We start from the raw sequence: 14,390 nt of genomic DNA, 5'->3' as shown, positions 1-14,390 counted from the left end.
AATGTAATGCATTTCTGAATTCTGAATTCTGAATTCTGATTTCACTCCTCTCTCTCCCCCCTTTATCTCTTTCTCTCTCTCCTCATTTCATTAATCAACAGCGTTTATGGCTCCTTCTCTCTCCTCCTTTCACCGCGTTTCTGGCTCCTTCTCTCTCCTCTTTTCCGGTGAAGATTAACCGGACGACATATCTCCTGTTAGGTTTTTCTCTAATTTGTGGTTCGTTTCCTCTTTTTTTATTGGATTTTATTGGTTTGTTTGTAGCTGAAATGTTTGATTTATTCTTGAAATAGGTCAGATAAAGTTTGGTTAATTGATGAGAAGCAGAATATGGTTAGTTTATGGAAATTAATTGTATTCTTTTGCATAGTTTTGACGAAATATATGATTTTGGTGATTTATGAACCGGGTTGATAACTGATTATTCTGCCGGCTTCGAAGCTCAGGCTCCGCGTTATGCGAATCGATCTTCTGTTTGAGGAGGTAATATTCTATCCATACAAAATTTTCCGACTTATTTTGGTTGTTTTTCCCCAAATTTATTGTTCTTAGGGTTTGAATTCAGTACATCGTTGATTAATGAAATGATTACATGAATTTTTCTATTTGATTTTGTGTAATTAACACAATATTTTTCGAATTTGATTTTTAGGGTTTGATTTGTGCGAAAAATTGTCAGATTAGGGTTTGATTTGTGCGGAAAATTGCCAGATTAGGGTTTGATTTGTGCGAAAAATAGTCTTAGTTGCTTACACCTGCTTTGTTTTCAAAGGGATATGGTATTGTTTTCTGTTTAGGTATGTCACTAGACACTTCATTATTCTCTTACTATGTGCATGTAAAAGAACTTGTGGTTTAGACCTGTAAAATGAAAGGGTATTCATGGCACAATTTAGGTTTGGGAGTTTGGGACCTATACCAATATACATGTAATTTCCTTTTCCCGTTCCAAGGCTGAGGCGATGTTTATATGATACAGGCAGTAACATAATTCCTTCCAATATCGATATTTGTAGTTTAATTTATTCAATTTATTAAAAGTTGATGGATTTATGTGATAGAAATTCTCGAGAGGATTTGATCATGTACCAGCAAAGAACTCATGTACCAGCAAGTCCTACGCCGTTTTGGTCATTTTAATGCTATACAATTGAGTGACCCTGCACCACTGCCTGAGTTAATACTGTTGGCACTCAAAGAGGAAGATATGGATGCAGATGGCAGTGAGAATTATGATCTGAGGAAAAAAATTGCTGAGGTTATTACTTCGCCCTTTGTCATTTCTTCTAAGAGGTTCCTTTACACCTATCCTGCCTGTTTGAGGCCTAGGCTAGGGTTAGTGACCATGTTTAACTGCAAAGTTACTTAACCAAATATATTGAGCTCGCTGTTAAAGTTTCAGGTGGCTTTCGAACAAAATGTCATGTCATTTTATTGATTCCCCTTTTAGTTGCTCTTGAATTTCTCTCAATTATTTCGAGTATTGTTATTTTTGATTTTGATTTTTCAATTTGAATTGATATGTGTTTCTCTTCTTATCTGAATTTTTCTTTCTTAAATTTACAGCAGGTGATATTGTAACATTTGTAAATCATGATCTCCTTGGTTTTTTGCGCTTCTCCAATGGTTAGTTGCCTTAAAATTATTTATTATTGTGATTATTTGGGGTTCAGGTTAACAGTTACAAAGAACAGATAAATTGTGGTAAATTCATGTTATGATTGTTATTCAAGTTGTGCTTTGAGATGTCTTTGGAGGCAGGTTTACTGTAATGGACTAATACGAGTACTTGCTATGTTCTTATATGTTGAAGTTTCTTGTCTGGTGATTAGATTATATCCTAGATAGCATATGTTTAATCAAAGACCCATTGTATTTGGACGTCTAAGGTAGATCCCGATAATGCTTCTGCGTTCATTCTAGACAGCATATTTTTAATCAAAGACCCATTGTATTTTTCATCTCCCATGTTTGACATTACTATCATGGCTTTTCTTCTTCTATGGTGTGTTGTGAATGATAGTTTGGAACACAGTAGTTAATTTGTCCACTATTTTCTGTCTAAAATGTGGAATGTGCAGGAAATTGCTTAGTATAGATTTCTCAATTTAAAGCATACATAATTTATCGATTTAAAGCATACATAATTTTTTTAATACCGGGTCAATAATCCTGACGAGTTTTCTCGATTCATTAAGCTGTAACTGGGCTCGTCTTTGATCGGCTTCTAATCAATATTCAAAATCAATATTTGTAGTTTAATTTACTCAATTTATTAAACTTGATGGATTTATGTGATAGGAATTCCCGAGAGGATTTGATCAATCATATTCTTACGAGACATGGTCTAGAAAACCCACTAAACCTCCAAAATTGTACTTTCCAACTCTGTTTTTTCATATTTATTTTATCACTGATTATTGATATCATTATCTCTTTGTCTATCCCTTATTTGTTTCTTTTCTGAACTCCAATCTGTTTTATTAATATACGCTTGTGATGTCACTGTCTGTTAATTCTAGGCTTGTCAAGTCGATTTCAGGTCTAGCAATTTTGGGTTTAGCCGTTTAGGCTATGTTCGTTCTCAGGTCCAGTGTGTTTGAAAGTAATTTCGGGTGGTGTTACTGGGTTCTTCCTCGGAAAAGTTATAGAATTTGTGTTTGATTAATGTGGTTTATGTGGTAAATTTTCTTTAATGAGAGACTAATATATGTAGTTGTTTTGCCAAGGGTTAAGCTGTTTGCTCATAACTAAGTGTGTTTTAATGGAGACCATGTGTTGTAACGTGTTTGATTGTTGCTCACCTTCTTAATTTTGTTGTAAGTGTTATGTATCAGTGTTTGATTGTTGCTCACCTTCTTAATTTGGACACTAAGTACCCTGGGCCTAATGCATCGACAATTGGGAAGATATTTGCACGTTATTTGCCTCGAACAGAGCTAGGTTTGTCTCGTCACCAAGTCGATCAAGCGGTTTGTTAATGATGAGTTCGATATGCTCGATGATCTGAAATTGTTTTGGATCTTATTATGTATTGACGGGTAGCATTTTAGTATATTAGGTATATTAGGTTGGATCCTATTATGTTTTATTGGATGTCATATTTGAAAATTTGGATCTTATATATTTGTATTTTACATAATCGTAGACATATATATATTTTAGTCTACAATTGTTTTCTATTTTGCAGTACTATTGTAAACATATACAGTACAGTCTAACACTTATATATAATTTCAACATTTTTGAACATTTTTAAATGTTTCATATATTATGTTTACCATTCATTTAGTATTAATTGATTATTACTGCTATGTGTGCCAAGCTTTGTAGGGTCTTTATTCATTTGGTATTAATTAATTAATTATACCTGCCATAGGCACCAAGCCGATGAGCTTCCGGCATTTCTTATGCAAACGGTCGTCTCAAAGCCGTTGTATGCCGATTCTAATCTTAGTTCTACTAATTTATGGTCGAGAAAAGGAGATATGAGATATGAACAAATATAATACTCCGTAATGTATATTAGTCCTTACGAGTTGGTAAACTATTTAGTACTATCTTACATTAATTAATAACTACCTGAGAGTAAATTTTACTAACCGCTTGGTTTTGTTATTTAGTACTTCGTACTATCTACATTAAGTAATGTACTATCTGACAACCGACTTTTCTTACAATCTAAAATTTTATTAACCGCTTGGTAATGTATATTAGTCCTTAGGATTTGGTGAGTGTTATCAAATATTCAAATCCAATAAATTCGAATTTATCCAATCATCAAGGTGGGTACATGTTATCCTTATATCCGTTTACCAACACTCACTCTCTATTAGTCAATATTAGTCAATAATCTATGTTTATCTTCGTCGTCATCCCAATCTAAAATTGAAACTCGCCCCACCATCAAGTGTGATGCACGGTTACATATAAAATATTAATTTTGCACAAAATTTTGTATATATAAGTGATATTGCAATCCTTTACATTAACATATAAAAAATATTTTTATTGTTGTAAACATATAAATAATATTTTTGTTATAATATAAGATACTACCCCATGCAATATAAACCGTTATAAGATATAACCGTTATAAAGTCGGCTTATGGAGTTAGAAATTCCGAAATCATCTCCGCTCCACCAACCCAAATATGATATATTAGTTAGTAAACCAAATATGATGTATTATAATGTCCATCCACTTTCGACCAAAGATTCATTTAAAAGTTTCGTGCACGTACCCCCTTAACTCACTTGACTCATTCAAAAAATTTATCTTATTCATTAACATTATCGAACTTAATATAAATTTTAAAATGCAAACTTTAAATTTTTATAAACTATATGTATGCATACGCTCATCTTTAACCCTTGTTATGTCTTTTTCATATTATAAGCTTTTGATTTTTATTACACTATTTTAAAAAAAAAATTATTAGAAAATATATAATCATTCTCATCAATCACTTAAGTATCCTTACCCGTTTGATACCCGTTTTATGTGTATCAGCCCACCACTTATCTTATTGTGATGCTTTTCATAATTAAGTACTAATAATATTCTTTTTATTTTGTTATGAGAATCAACAAAAGATATATAACAGAACTGAAATAAACAAAATGAACTAAGAAACCGTTCATTGCTACAAAGTGGCCGGTAAAGTTTGTAAGCAAAATTCAACACATATACTTTATAAAAGTAGTTGATTTGACAATAAATTTACAAACCATCTACAATAGAATATTATAAACTAGATTAGATCCCGTGCACGCACGGATTTTGATCATTTTTTTCACAAAATATTTAACTGAATATTTCCCCAACTACTGCATAATTATAACATTTTTAACATACTCGCTTAAATTTATTAATCTAATATGCATATTTAAAATGCTAATATGGTAATTTGACCTGAATATTGAGTGACATATTTTCTATTATGAGTAAAGCGATTGAACTAAAATATTACCAATTTAGAATAATTATTATTACGTCGTATCTATTATTGTCATAATTTATAAACTAAATTTTGTTTCCGTACATAAATAGTTTATAAAAAAAGTAGAGAATAAAAATAAAACAGATACACTTTTTTGGGAAAGTGGTTTTTGGCGGGAAAAAATCGCACCAGGAATCGACACGTGTCATTCCTGGTGTCTCTTTTAGTATATAGTAAAGTAATAGATTAATCGATGATGTTGTATACGTAGTATTATACTTTAGTAAACTTATGGTTTTATTATATCCATGTTGTATATAAATAAAATCAATAGTATATTTAGTTAATCGTATATGCATATATAATTTCCTTGCATTTAGAAAATATAATATTATGTAGTCCATAATAGTTTTTTATTTAGAGATAGTTAGAGAAAAATAATATTTTTATTATTTTAAAAGAGAGGCGAATCAATGAGTAACATTTGTCATCACCACATTAATTTCCTCTCTTTTAGTATATTATATAGATTTTCTTATTTCATTTCTTTAGATAAGTTAGGCTACAGTCTTGAGGGAAGACTATCTTAATTTTCGTGTACTTTTCCTTTACAAAAATAAAATAAAATCCACTCCAAACAAAAGAACTAAATCACTACGAGACTGAATTATTTCAACTCACTCCACTATTGATATTATATTTGTTTAATTGTAGATTATAGATAATATAGCATAAATAACATACACATTTATCGTTCAGACTGTACCATATATTGTTCAGACTGTACCATATATTGTACAGATTGTACCACAAATAACACACATTTCTTGTGCAGATTGTACCATACAGTAGAACTATATCATTAACACAATATATCAGTGTCCTGTTGTTCCCGTAGCTCCGCTTCCTTGGCTTTTCTAATCTCCTACATATCCCATGTCGTTAGCCTTTGGAACACACCCCACTGCACTGGTCTTTTGTTTAGTAGATCGAGATAAAATGTCTGCATAAAAAGACCAAACACACATACGCTCATTATCAACAACTAAATCAGATTACACTTATATAAAGAACACAACTGAACTCAAGACTGTTGGCACGTTCATCTCCCTAGATCCTTTGGCCCATCCAAATGTATAGAAGTCCTAGAATGCTTTAACCATTTCCATGAAGAAATCATAAACAAACTTGCACCAGTCATATTCCCGAACCTGCATACCAAGTGTGCACGCATATATCAGCCCCGCACCTTGGACGCGCTACGGTGTGCCTCATTGAAGTGAGGCGCACTGTATAAAGTTTTTAAAAAACTGACTGAAGTGTGCTTTCGGGCGTGCCTAAGATGCACCTCACCTAGAAAAAAAATACGGCTTACCCCCTAACACCTAGACGCGGTTTTATACACTGATTTAAGGTGCACAAATTTTGTTCTGAATGATTCATATTAGCTTGAATGTATCTATTTGTTCTATTAACTCTTCTCTGTATACTAGTCTTTAACGATCTCTACAACACATGGAAGGCATAGTTGTGTCATCTTCAAATTTATGTACATTTCACTAATGATGACCCTAAACTTATTTTAACACTTGAATTCTACTAAAATCATGCAAAAGACATTGCATTCAATGAATTAGTTATTCTAGTAGACATGACATAACCAGTAAATATAATGTTTTAGCAACTAAAATACGACATCAAGAATCTAACTTCCAATCAATGTTCAATCCAAGCCCCAAGATACCTACGACACTCATATATATATATATATATATATATATATATATATATATATATAGAATTGCACTCAAATGAGAAGGGAGCTTAAAATGAGAAGAATGAGAAGGAATCGTGTGCGTTCATCGTGATTAAATCTAACCGCTGAAAACAAATCAATCGCGGTTTACTAATGGCATTTTCGTAAATATGAAAAAAATCAAATGAGCAAACTTCTTTCCTCATTTTCGCGTTTTACTTTTCTCTCTCCTCATTTCCAGAACTCACGTTTTCTCTCTTCATTTTCTCTCTCCTCCATTTTCACTCGCCACCGTGTTCTCCTTCGTCACTTGCTACAACCGTCGCGCCGCCACCATCTCCAAATTTGTGACATTATCAACGCGTTGTCTTCTCTTCTTCAAATTTGTGAGTTTTTTTTGTTTTTTTTGTAAATGTTATGGTTTGCATTGATGATTTATTAATTTCGTTTTTAATTTTTCTCATTTGAAAAGTAGTTAACATCAATTTTATTCTTGTTTTATGTGATTAGGTAGTAATTGAGGAAATTGCGAACAATTTTTGGCGAAATTCACTGCTCCGACAACTCTTCGCCGACGGTCACCACTCCGGCGATTTTTAACTCATCGCCGATCGTCTCAATATCTTCGTCCTCTTCTTTAGTGAGTGATTTTGGTGTTTTCAATTTTTAGGGTTATATAATGTGTAATTGTAGTTGATTTTTGTTGTTTAAAGTGAAATTGTGTAGATCTAATTTGACATAGCATTTAGTTTTTTTGTTTTTCGTGAATTATTTTTTTATTTTTAGTTTTATTTTTTAATAAATTTAGGTCATATTTAAATAAGCAATTACTATTTTGTGAAATTGAGCAAATAATTGAGCAATTACTATTTAAAATTAGCCATTTATATTTATTTTTGCTCATTTTTCTGGTTTTGGAAAATGTGTTCATTTATGAAAATGATCATTTTTCATATTGTTCTGAAAATCATGCTCGTTTATTTTGTTTTATAATTTGCTCATTTAATTTGTCTGGAAAAGTGCTCATTCTTGAAAATCTTGATCATTTTATTAATGTTTGAATTGAAACATTTGCTCATTGTTTGTAAATGAGTAAAAATTATTGTTTCGGATTTTAGAAATTTGTTCATTTATTTAAAATGAGCAAATAAATAACTACTCATTTGCTTCCATTTTGCTCATTTCTGAATCAACAACTATGCCTACTCTAAAATTCCATTTTATTGACTTTTTTTGATATTTTTTTTAACAGTATACATGTAAAATGGCTGATAACACTTCAACACCGAAGTTGCCTAAAGATGAAAATGTCACTGCTTCAAAAGCTGCTAAACCGAGGTACTAAACTTTTCATTCTCTGCATTTTGAGACGATGAGCAACATAACTTATACGAGAAACTTTCTTCTTCTATTAAAATTTGCTCATTTGACCAAATGAGCAAAATTATATTTTCCAGGCAGTTACTGCTTGTTGCAAAATTTGCTCATTTGTCCAAATGAGCAAAATTACATATTCTTGGCAGTTACTGCTTCTGCCAAAGTTTGCTCATTTGACCAAATGAGCAAAATTTAATAATTGATTATGAATGTGTTTTTTTTTAATTTTAATGTAGCTTGCGAACAGTATCGTTCAAACATATTGCAAGGAAACCTACAATACCTATAAAGAAAGAACTACCCAAGTTGTTGACAAGGATGTCCCCGAATAGTATTGCTCAACTGAACAAGACGATTTCTGCTTCTCAACGAAGTGCAATCGAGAATGTAGGCTTTGGGGACCTTTTATCTTTGAAAATCTCCAAACTGCCACTACATCTAGGTTTGTTTCTTGTGGAGAGTTTTGATGCTAATACGTGTTGTTTAAGAATTCACGGAAATGAATTCTTCATCACTGAGAAGGACGTGCACGAGGTGTTGGGGCTTCCTCTAGGTGTTGAAGAGATCAACTTGGATAATGATTGTAAGGACGTAGAAATCTTGGATTGTTGGAAGAAACAATTCAAGAAGTTCATGAAGGAGAAAGCAGCGAAAAAAGCAAAAAAAGTTAAGGCAGTTAAAGGTGAAAATGTGAAGGTGAAGGAGACTTTCACTCAACTGATTCCTGTTGGGGTTCTTACTGATCATTTGAAGTCAAGTAAAGCATCTTCGGATATGTGGTTGAGGAATTACGTAGTTCTTGTTACTTCGACTCTTATTCATGGAGGACAGAACCAATTTGTTAACTGCTGGATTCTGCGTTATTTGAAGGAAATGAGTCAAATCAAAAATTTGAATTGGTGTAATTTTGTGCTTCAATGCTTGGTTAACAGTAAGATGTACTGGGAAGAGGTAGAGGGAAGATGGTTTGCTGGATCTTTGGTATTTCTTATGGTAATTACTGTTTTTTTCTTCTTTTTTTTTTTTTATAAATTTCATTCACATTCTCTTATTTATCATCTAATCTTTTTTTTTTTTTTTTGTAGCTGTTCTATGTGGATAAAGTTGCCTTAGAGGAAGTGCGTATTGAAAGATCACTGCCTATAATAAAAGGATGGAATTGTAATATGCTATCCACACGAGAAAAACTTGAGATCGAATTGGGTAGGATTGCATTCCACGGGATGAATGATGCAGTAGATAAGGGTGAAACATCTGGAACTCAAAAGGTATTCAATTCAATACCTTTTTAACTGCTTTTCCTTTTTTTTTTTTTTTTTTTTTTTATTATTTTGAGTTTGAATAGTATTAACTTTTTATCACTTTATTTAGCAACAAGAAGAGGTTATTGAAAATGAGAATCCCGAACAAAATGTACCGACTGAACAAGAAGTTCCTGAATATCAATCAAAGGTTAATTTTTGTATATTTTTATTTCATATTGTTTAAGCACTTTATACCCCTATATTAACACGGATTGTTTTTTTTTTCTTGAAGGAAAACGCTTCTGCTTGTCCTGAAGAGAATGAAGCCCCTCAAATTGTAGAAAATGTCAACCCTCCTGTTGAGAAGAACAAGTTTCAGTTGAAACAAGTAAGTAACATTTGTTAAAATGAGCATTCTGAAACTTGCTCATTTGTTAAAATGAGCAAAATGTAACTTGCTCATTTTGACAAATGAGCAAAATTTGAATTGTTCAATTGTCCAAATGAGCAAAATATAACTTGCTCATTTGTCCAAATGCGCAATTCAAATGTAAGTTGTTCATTTGTCCAAATGAGCAAAATGTAACTTGCTCATTTTAACAAATCACCAAAATTTGGATTGCTCATTTGTCCAAATGAGCAAAATATAACTTGCTCATTTGCACAAATGAGCAAAATTTGAATGTAATTTACTCATTTATGCATCCCTGATTAAATTCGTATTTATCCTCTCGGGACTCGTGTACCCAATTTCCCACTCCCTCGATTTATGCTGATCTCATGTATACGTGCTTATTGATTTCTCAATCGTTCAAACGAGCAATGAAAAAATACAGAGGTTTGAGTCAAAAATAAGAAATCAACAATCCTCAAACTTCCTCAATTCTATCACATTGATTTCACCACCATCATAGGATTTGAGTTGAATTCCCTAAGCCTGTTTTAGTTCCTCGATCAGAATATTCTCATTTAAAGTTCGAGTTTAAAGTTTTGCTTATTGTGTCATGTTTGTAGGATTGTATTTTGGAGTTGGCTGTTGCTGCTAATGAACTTGCAATGGCAATGGAGAAGTTTCAGCTAAAGGCGCAACAAGCATATTCTGATTTCCCAGATGATCAAAGAATTCAGTCCTTGAGAGATTCAGCTTCAGTTGTGTGGGACAACTGTTCTTCTACAAACAACGTCAACCAAACAGAGAATGTTGTTACTCCCAATCCAAATATAACAGAGAATCAATCTGGGGTATGATTACGACTTTGTATAATTTTTATCGATCACCTTAATTACTTTTGCTGTTGCAAATGGTTTTGATCAGTTGAAGACATATTTTACTAAACCAGGAAAATGAGTGTTCAATATATAGTCTTCCCAGTTAATAGCTTTTTGATCAAAGTAGAATATATCTGTTTCCAACCCTCTTTCTTTCGCTGCCATCCTTAACTTGTCGGTGAATATATCTTTGTGAATATTAGAAATGAGCTAGTAATTTTTAATTGAGTTATTACATTTTTTGTGTGGAATTTGGGATTGATTAAATTGAGGATTTTTGGTAGAGTTTCTGGGTGGTCTGGGAGGAGGAGGAAGAAGAAGATATTAGAAAAATTACTCATATTTCATGTAAATGAAAAAAAAAATTTACTCATTCTTTTCAAATGAGCAAAAAAAAAAATTAAAATGAGCAAAAAAATCTGCTTATTTAAAACAATCTGCTCATTTGTTCAAATGAGCAAAAACATCTGCTCATTTGTTCAAATGAGCAAAGATAAGGACTGATTCATAGAGCTGCTTAGATTTCTGATTCTTTTTTTTGTGCAGATTCCTCGTGAAGAGCGTGCTGAAATTCCTCGTGAAGAGCGTGCTGAAATTCCTCGTGAAGAGCGTGCTGAAATTCCTCGTGAAGAGTCTGTTCTAAGATTTAGCCAAGATGAAGATGATGAGTTTTGGAGGAATCCGATTGTGATTAAAGCTTGGGATGATATTGTTGAAAAAGGGATACGAAACAAAAATGCAAGATGTGCACAGGAGCTGGTACCCCCGTCCTTTAGCCTTGGTCTTGACTCACCGCTTAATGAAACTGTTTCTGAAATTGCTGCTGATGTTTTACACAAAATTTTGAAGGATAACGAGGTTGAGGTGGATGATACTCTGCCAGGGATAGACACTGTTATTAAATTCCATGAAAATGCAATTTTTGAAGAAGCCGTGTTTTTAGAGAAAGAAGTGGCTGAAAGAGAACTGAGGTTGGATAGAAGGAGGAATCAGAAAAAGAGGGATTCACCAACAAAAGGAAAAGGACCCTGTGAGGTAAACAAAAGGCAGAAGGTGGAGAATAGGGAAGTTACTCTGTCGAAGTCTTTGTGCTCACCATATAAGGATCGAATGGTGAATATAAAAAGTGCGCTAACACCTGCACAAAAAGCCATTGTGGATTATGTGATAAACCCTCAAGAACCTGCTGAGTATGTTTCTTATCATTTTTTTTTTAAAAAAAAAGTCATTTAACTTACATTCTGATTTATTACTTGATTTTTTTTTTCAGTGAAAAACTTTTTGTGTGGAAAGTTGGTGAACGTGATGAATTTTCTTTGACAAGGCTTCATTTTCAGTCATTCAAACAAGGCAATGGAATGTTCTCTCCCATAATTGACGCTTGGTCGTTGATTCTAAATTCCAAAGAACAGTACAAATCTGATTCCTCACCAGCTCGTTTCTTTTTCAGTTGTCTACCAGCAGTAAGTTTTTATTTCTTGTTAAAAAATCTTCAATGATTTTGGTTGCATTTAAGTTTCTCATTTAGGGCATTGGCTATATCATCTCCTGAATTATCAGAATGCTTAGTCCCCCTCCCCTGTCTTAAGGCCAAGGGATGGACATTCAGCTATTTGAACAAAACATTGGCACATTGCTACAAATATTCTAAACGAATTAGTTTCTGCCTCTCTGGTGAGAAACTGTTTGAGTACGCTACTCCTGTAGTCTCCCAACCCCCTATTTCACTCAGAGTTTTCATTTTTCACTAAGTAGCCATGTCAGTTAGTGCTTGTGCCAGAAAGTTACTTCTTCTATTTTACTCATTTGACCAAATGAGCAAAATTATATTTTCCAGGCAGTTAGTGCTTGTTGCAAAATTTGCTCATTTGACTAAATGAGCAAATTTTCATATTCTAGGCAGTTACTGCTTGTGCCAAAATTTGCTCATTTGCCCAAATGAGCAAAATTACATATTCCAGGTAGTTACTTCTTGTGCCAAAGTTTGCTCATTTGACCAAATGAGCAAACTTTGCAGAATCGATGTTGGCTTTGCTTCGGCACCCCTATTATTGCATATCATCTTATTCATTTGCTCAATATTCTCATTGTTTAAACATAAACACATATCGTCTTTTATTTATTTCTTACATCTATTTTTTATCATTTTAGGAAATGATTTTGGAATTTAGCAAGGAATCTGTTAAACTTAGGAATGCAAAGTTTTTAGAAGCAGCAGACAAAGAATTGAAGAGAAGTCGGTTTGAAATCAAGGATATTGCGTTGTATTTCTTCCCTGTTTGTCGGGCTGCCCATTATTTTCTTGTCTGCTTCAACACTCTCCTAAATTCAATGGATTTGATTGATTGGGTTGAAGGTTTTCCAAGTTATTGTAACCTTATGAAGAACCTGGTATACAATTATAATCTCTTACATTTGTTTATCTTAGCTATTGATATTTACTAATACACGTGTTATATTTTATACAGAGGTATGCATTTGCCCACGTGATGGGAAATCAGGGCTCGGTACAAGGTAACTTGTTGAAGAAAGATATCATGAATATGACTTCTTGTCTGCTGCCTTTTGATTGGCAATCCACTGATGCTGCGCACGAATACTGTGGAATTTCTCTTATGCGGCACATGGAGGCCTATATGGGAGTGAAAAAGTGGGATTGTGGTTTGAAGAAAAACGATGTAAGTATTTTAATATTGATAGTATTTTTAGTAGAAAATAGTTGCTTTCTACTGTTTTCTTCCAGTGATATATTTCTTGTTCAAAATTTTTCTTAAATCAATCTCTACTCTTCTACTGTAAGGCATGCACCATAATTTTACCAACCATATTAAATGAAAGCAGTAACAATCAAATTCAAGCAAAACAAAATTAATTTGCTCATTTGATCAAATGAGCAAAATTAATGAAAAATCTGCAGTTTTGCTTCCAAATAATCTGCAGTTTTATAAAGTAATCTGCAGTTTTTGTAGATTACTTTATAAACCTTTCCTCCAAATAATCTGCAGTTTTTGGATCAGAATTCTGGAATTTTTTTATAAAGTAATTCCTTTTGTTTCAAGTACTCAAGTTCATCGCAACATGGAAGGGTGTTTGCTGTTTACTAGGTCAACGCCACTAAATTTTGATTAACGGATGTTTTTTTTTGCAGCTATTGACAATGGACAAACTTGCTTCCAAATATTGCGTGGATATAATCAAAAGTGATATCAATGAAGCATCAGTCATCATAGACAAGAAAATCAAAGGCAAAACCAGAGTTAGCTAAAGATGATCTCATATTCTTCTAATTTCTGCAAAGAAGGAAATGATGGGTTGTTCTGCACTGCTGATTCCATTAGCGTCCTTGACTTCCGTCAGCCATCTGGTATTGGTCTTAAGATACCTAAGATTGGTGTAACTGTTCAGTCAGTATCTTCTCGAGGGGATTCTGTATATCTTGGTTGTAGTAGTGTTGTTTCAGCAGTAAAGAAATAGGTGCAATTTTGAAAGTTAAACATTCGGTCATTCTTTGTAAATGATCAATTTTGAAAGTTCGGAATTCAAACATTTGCTCATTATTACTAAATGAGCAAATATTAAAGTTTCATTCATTGTTACTAAATGAGCAAATAGGAGTCTAAACATTTGCTCATTATTTATAAATGAGCAAATATCAAAGATCTAATTTATATTTGGTGTTTGATAGCTCATTTGGTTTTATATGAGCAATTTTTTAATTTCGGAATTTAAACATTTGCTCATTATTTTACTAAATGAGCAATTTTAAATTTTAAATTTCGATATTTGAGCAAATTTTAAATT

At 32.7% G+C, this 14,390-nt stretch overlaps 1 protein-coding gene and 1 long non-coding RNA gene across 2 annotated transcripts; both read left to right on the top strand.

Annotated features, from left to right (window-relative positions):
• LOC110782694 (uncharacterized) lies at positions 1 to 3,252 on the top strand. The gene is made up of 2 exons (XR_008932671.1): positions 1 to 483; positions 1,062 to 3,252. It is a non-coding gene; the product is annotated as an uncharacterized lncRNA (long non-coding RNA).
• Positions 3,253 to 7,299: 4,047 nt separating this feature from the next.
• On the top strand, positions 7,300 to 14,258 carry LOC130472431 (uncharacterized). The gene is made up of 13 exons (XM_056843358.1): positions 7,300 to 7,339; positions 7,952 to 8,037; positions 8,313 to 9,069; positions 9,162 to 9,344; positions 9,448 to 9,528; positions 9,613 to 9,708; positions 10,335 to 10,562; positions 11,136 to 11,348; positions 11,439 to 11,779; positions 11,860 to 12,052; positions 12,741 to 12,980; positions 13,058 to 13,267; positions 13,738 to 14,258. The coding sequence occupies exons 2-13, from the start codon at positions 7,964 to 7,966 to the stop codon at positions 13,852 to 13,854; spliced, it is 2,733 nt and encodes a 910-aa protein (XP_056699336.1). The 5' UTR covers positions 7,300 to 7,339; positions 7,952 to 7,963; the 3' UTR covers positions 13,855 to 14,258.
• The last annotated feature ends 132 nt before the right edge of the window (positions 14,259 to 14,390 follow it).

The sequence above is a fragment of the Spinacia oleracea genome, chromosome 4, assembly GCF_020520425.1.
Source record: "Spinacia oleracea cultivar Varoflay chromosome 4, BTI_SOV_V1, whole genome shotgun sequence".
NCBI classification, from domain to species: domain Eukaryota; kingdom Viridiplantae; phylum Streptophyta; class Magnoliopsida; order Caryophyllales; family Amaranthaceae; genus Spinacia; species Spinacia oleracea.
This window is presented reverse-complemented; position numbering and strand designations above follow the sequence as displayed.

Bases quoted from the DNA above. Each gene is read 5' to 3' on its own strand.
- LOC130472431 (XM_056843358.1), top strand. From the start codon at position 7,964: ATGGCTGATAACACTTCAACACCGAAGTTGCCTAAAGATGAAAATGTC. The intron at 9,529-9,612 runs GTTAATTTTTGT...TTTTTCTTGAAG, and splicing joins TTCCTGAATATCAATCAAAG to GAAAACGCTTCTGCTTGTCC. The intron at 12,981-13,057 runs GTATACAATTAT...TATTTTATACAG, and splicing joins GTAACCTTATGAAGAACCTG to AGGTATGCATTTGCCCACGT.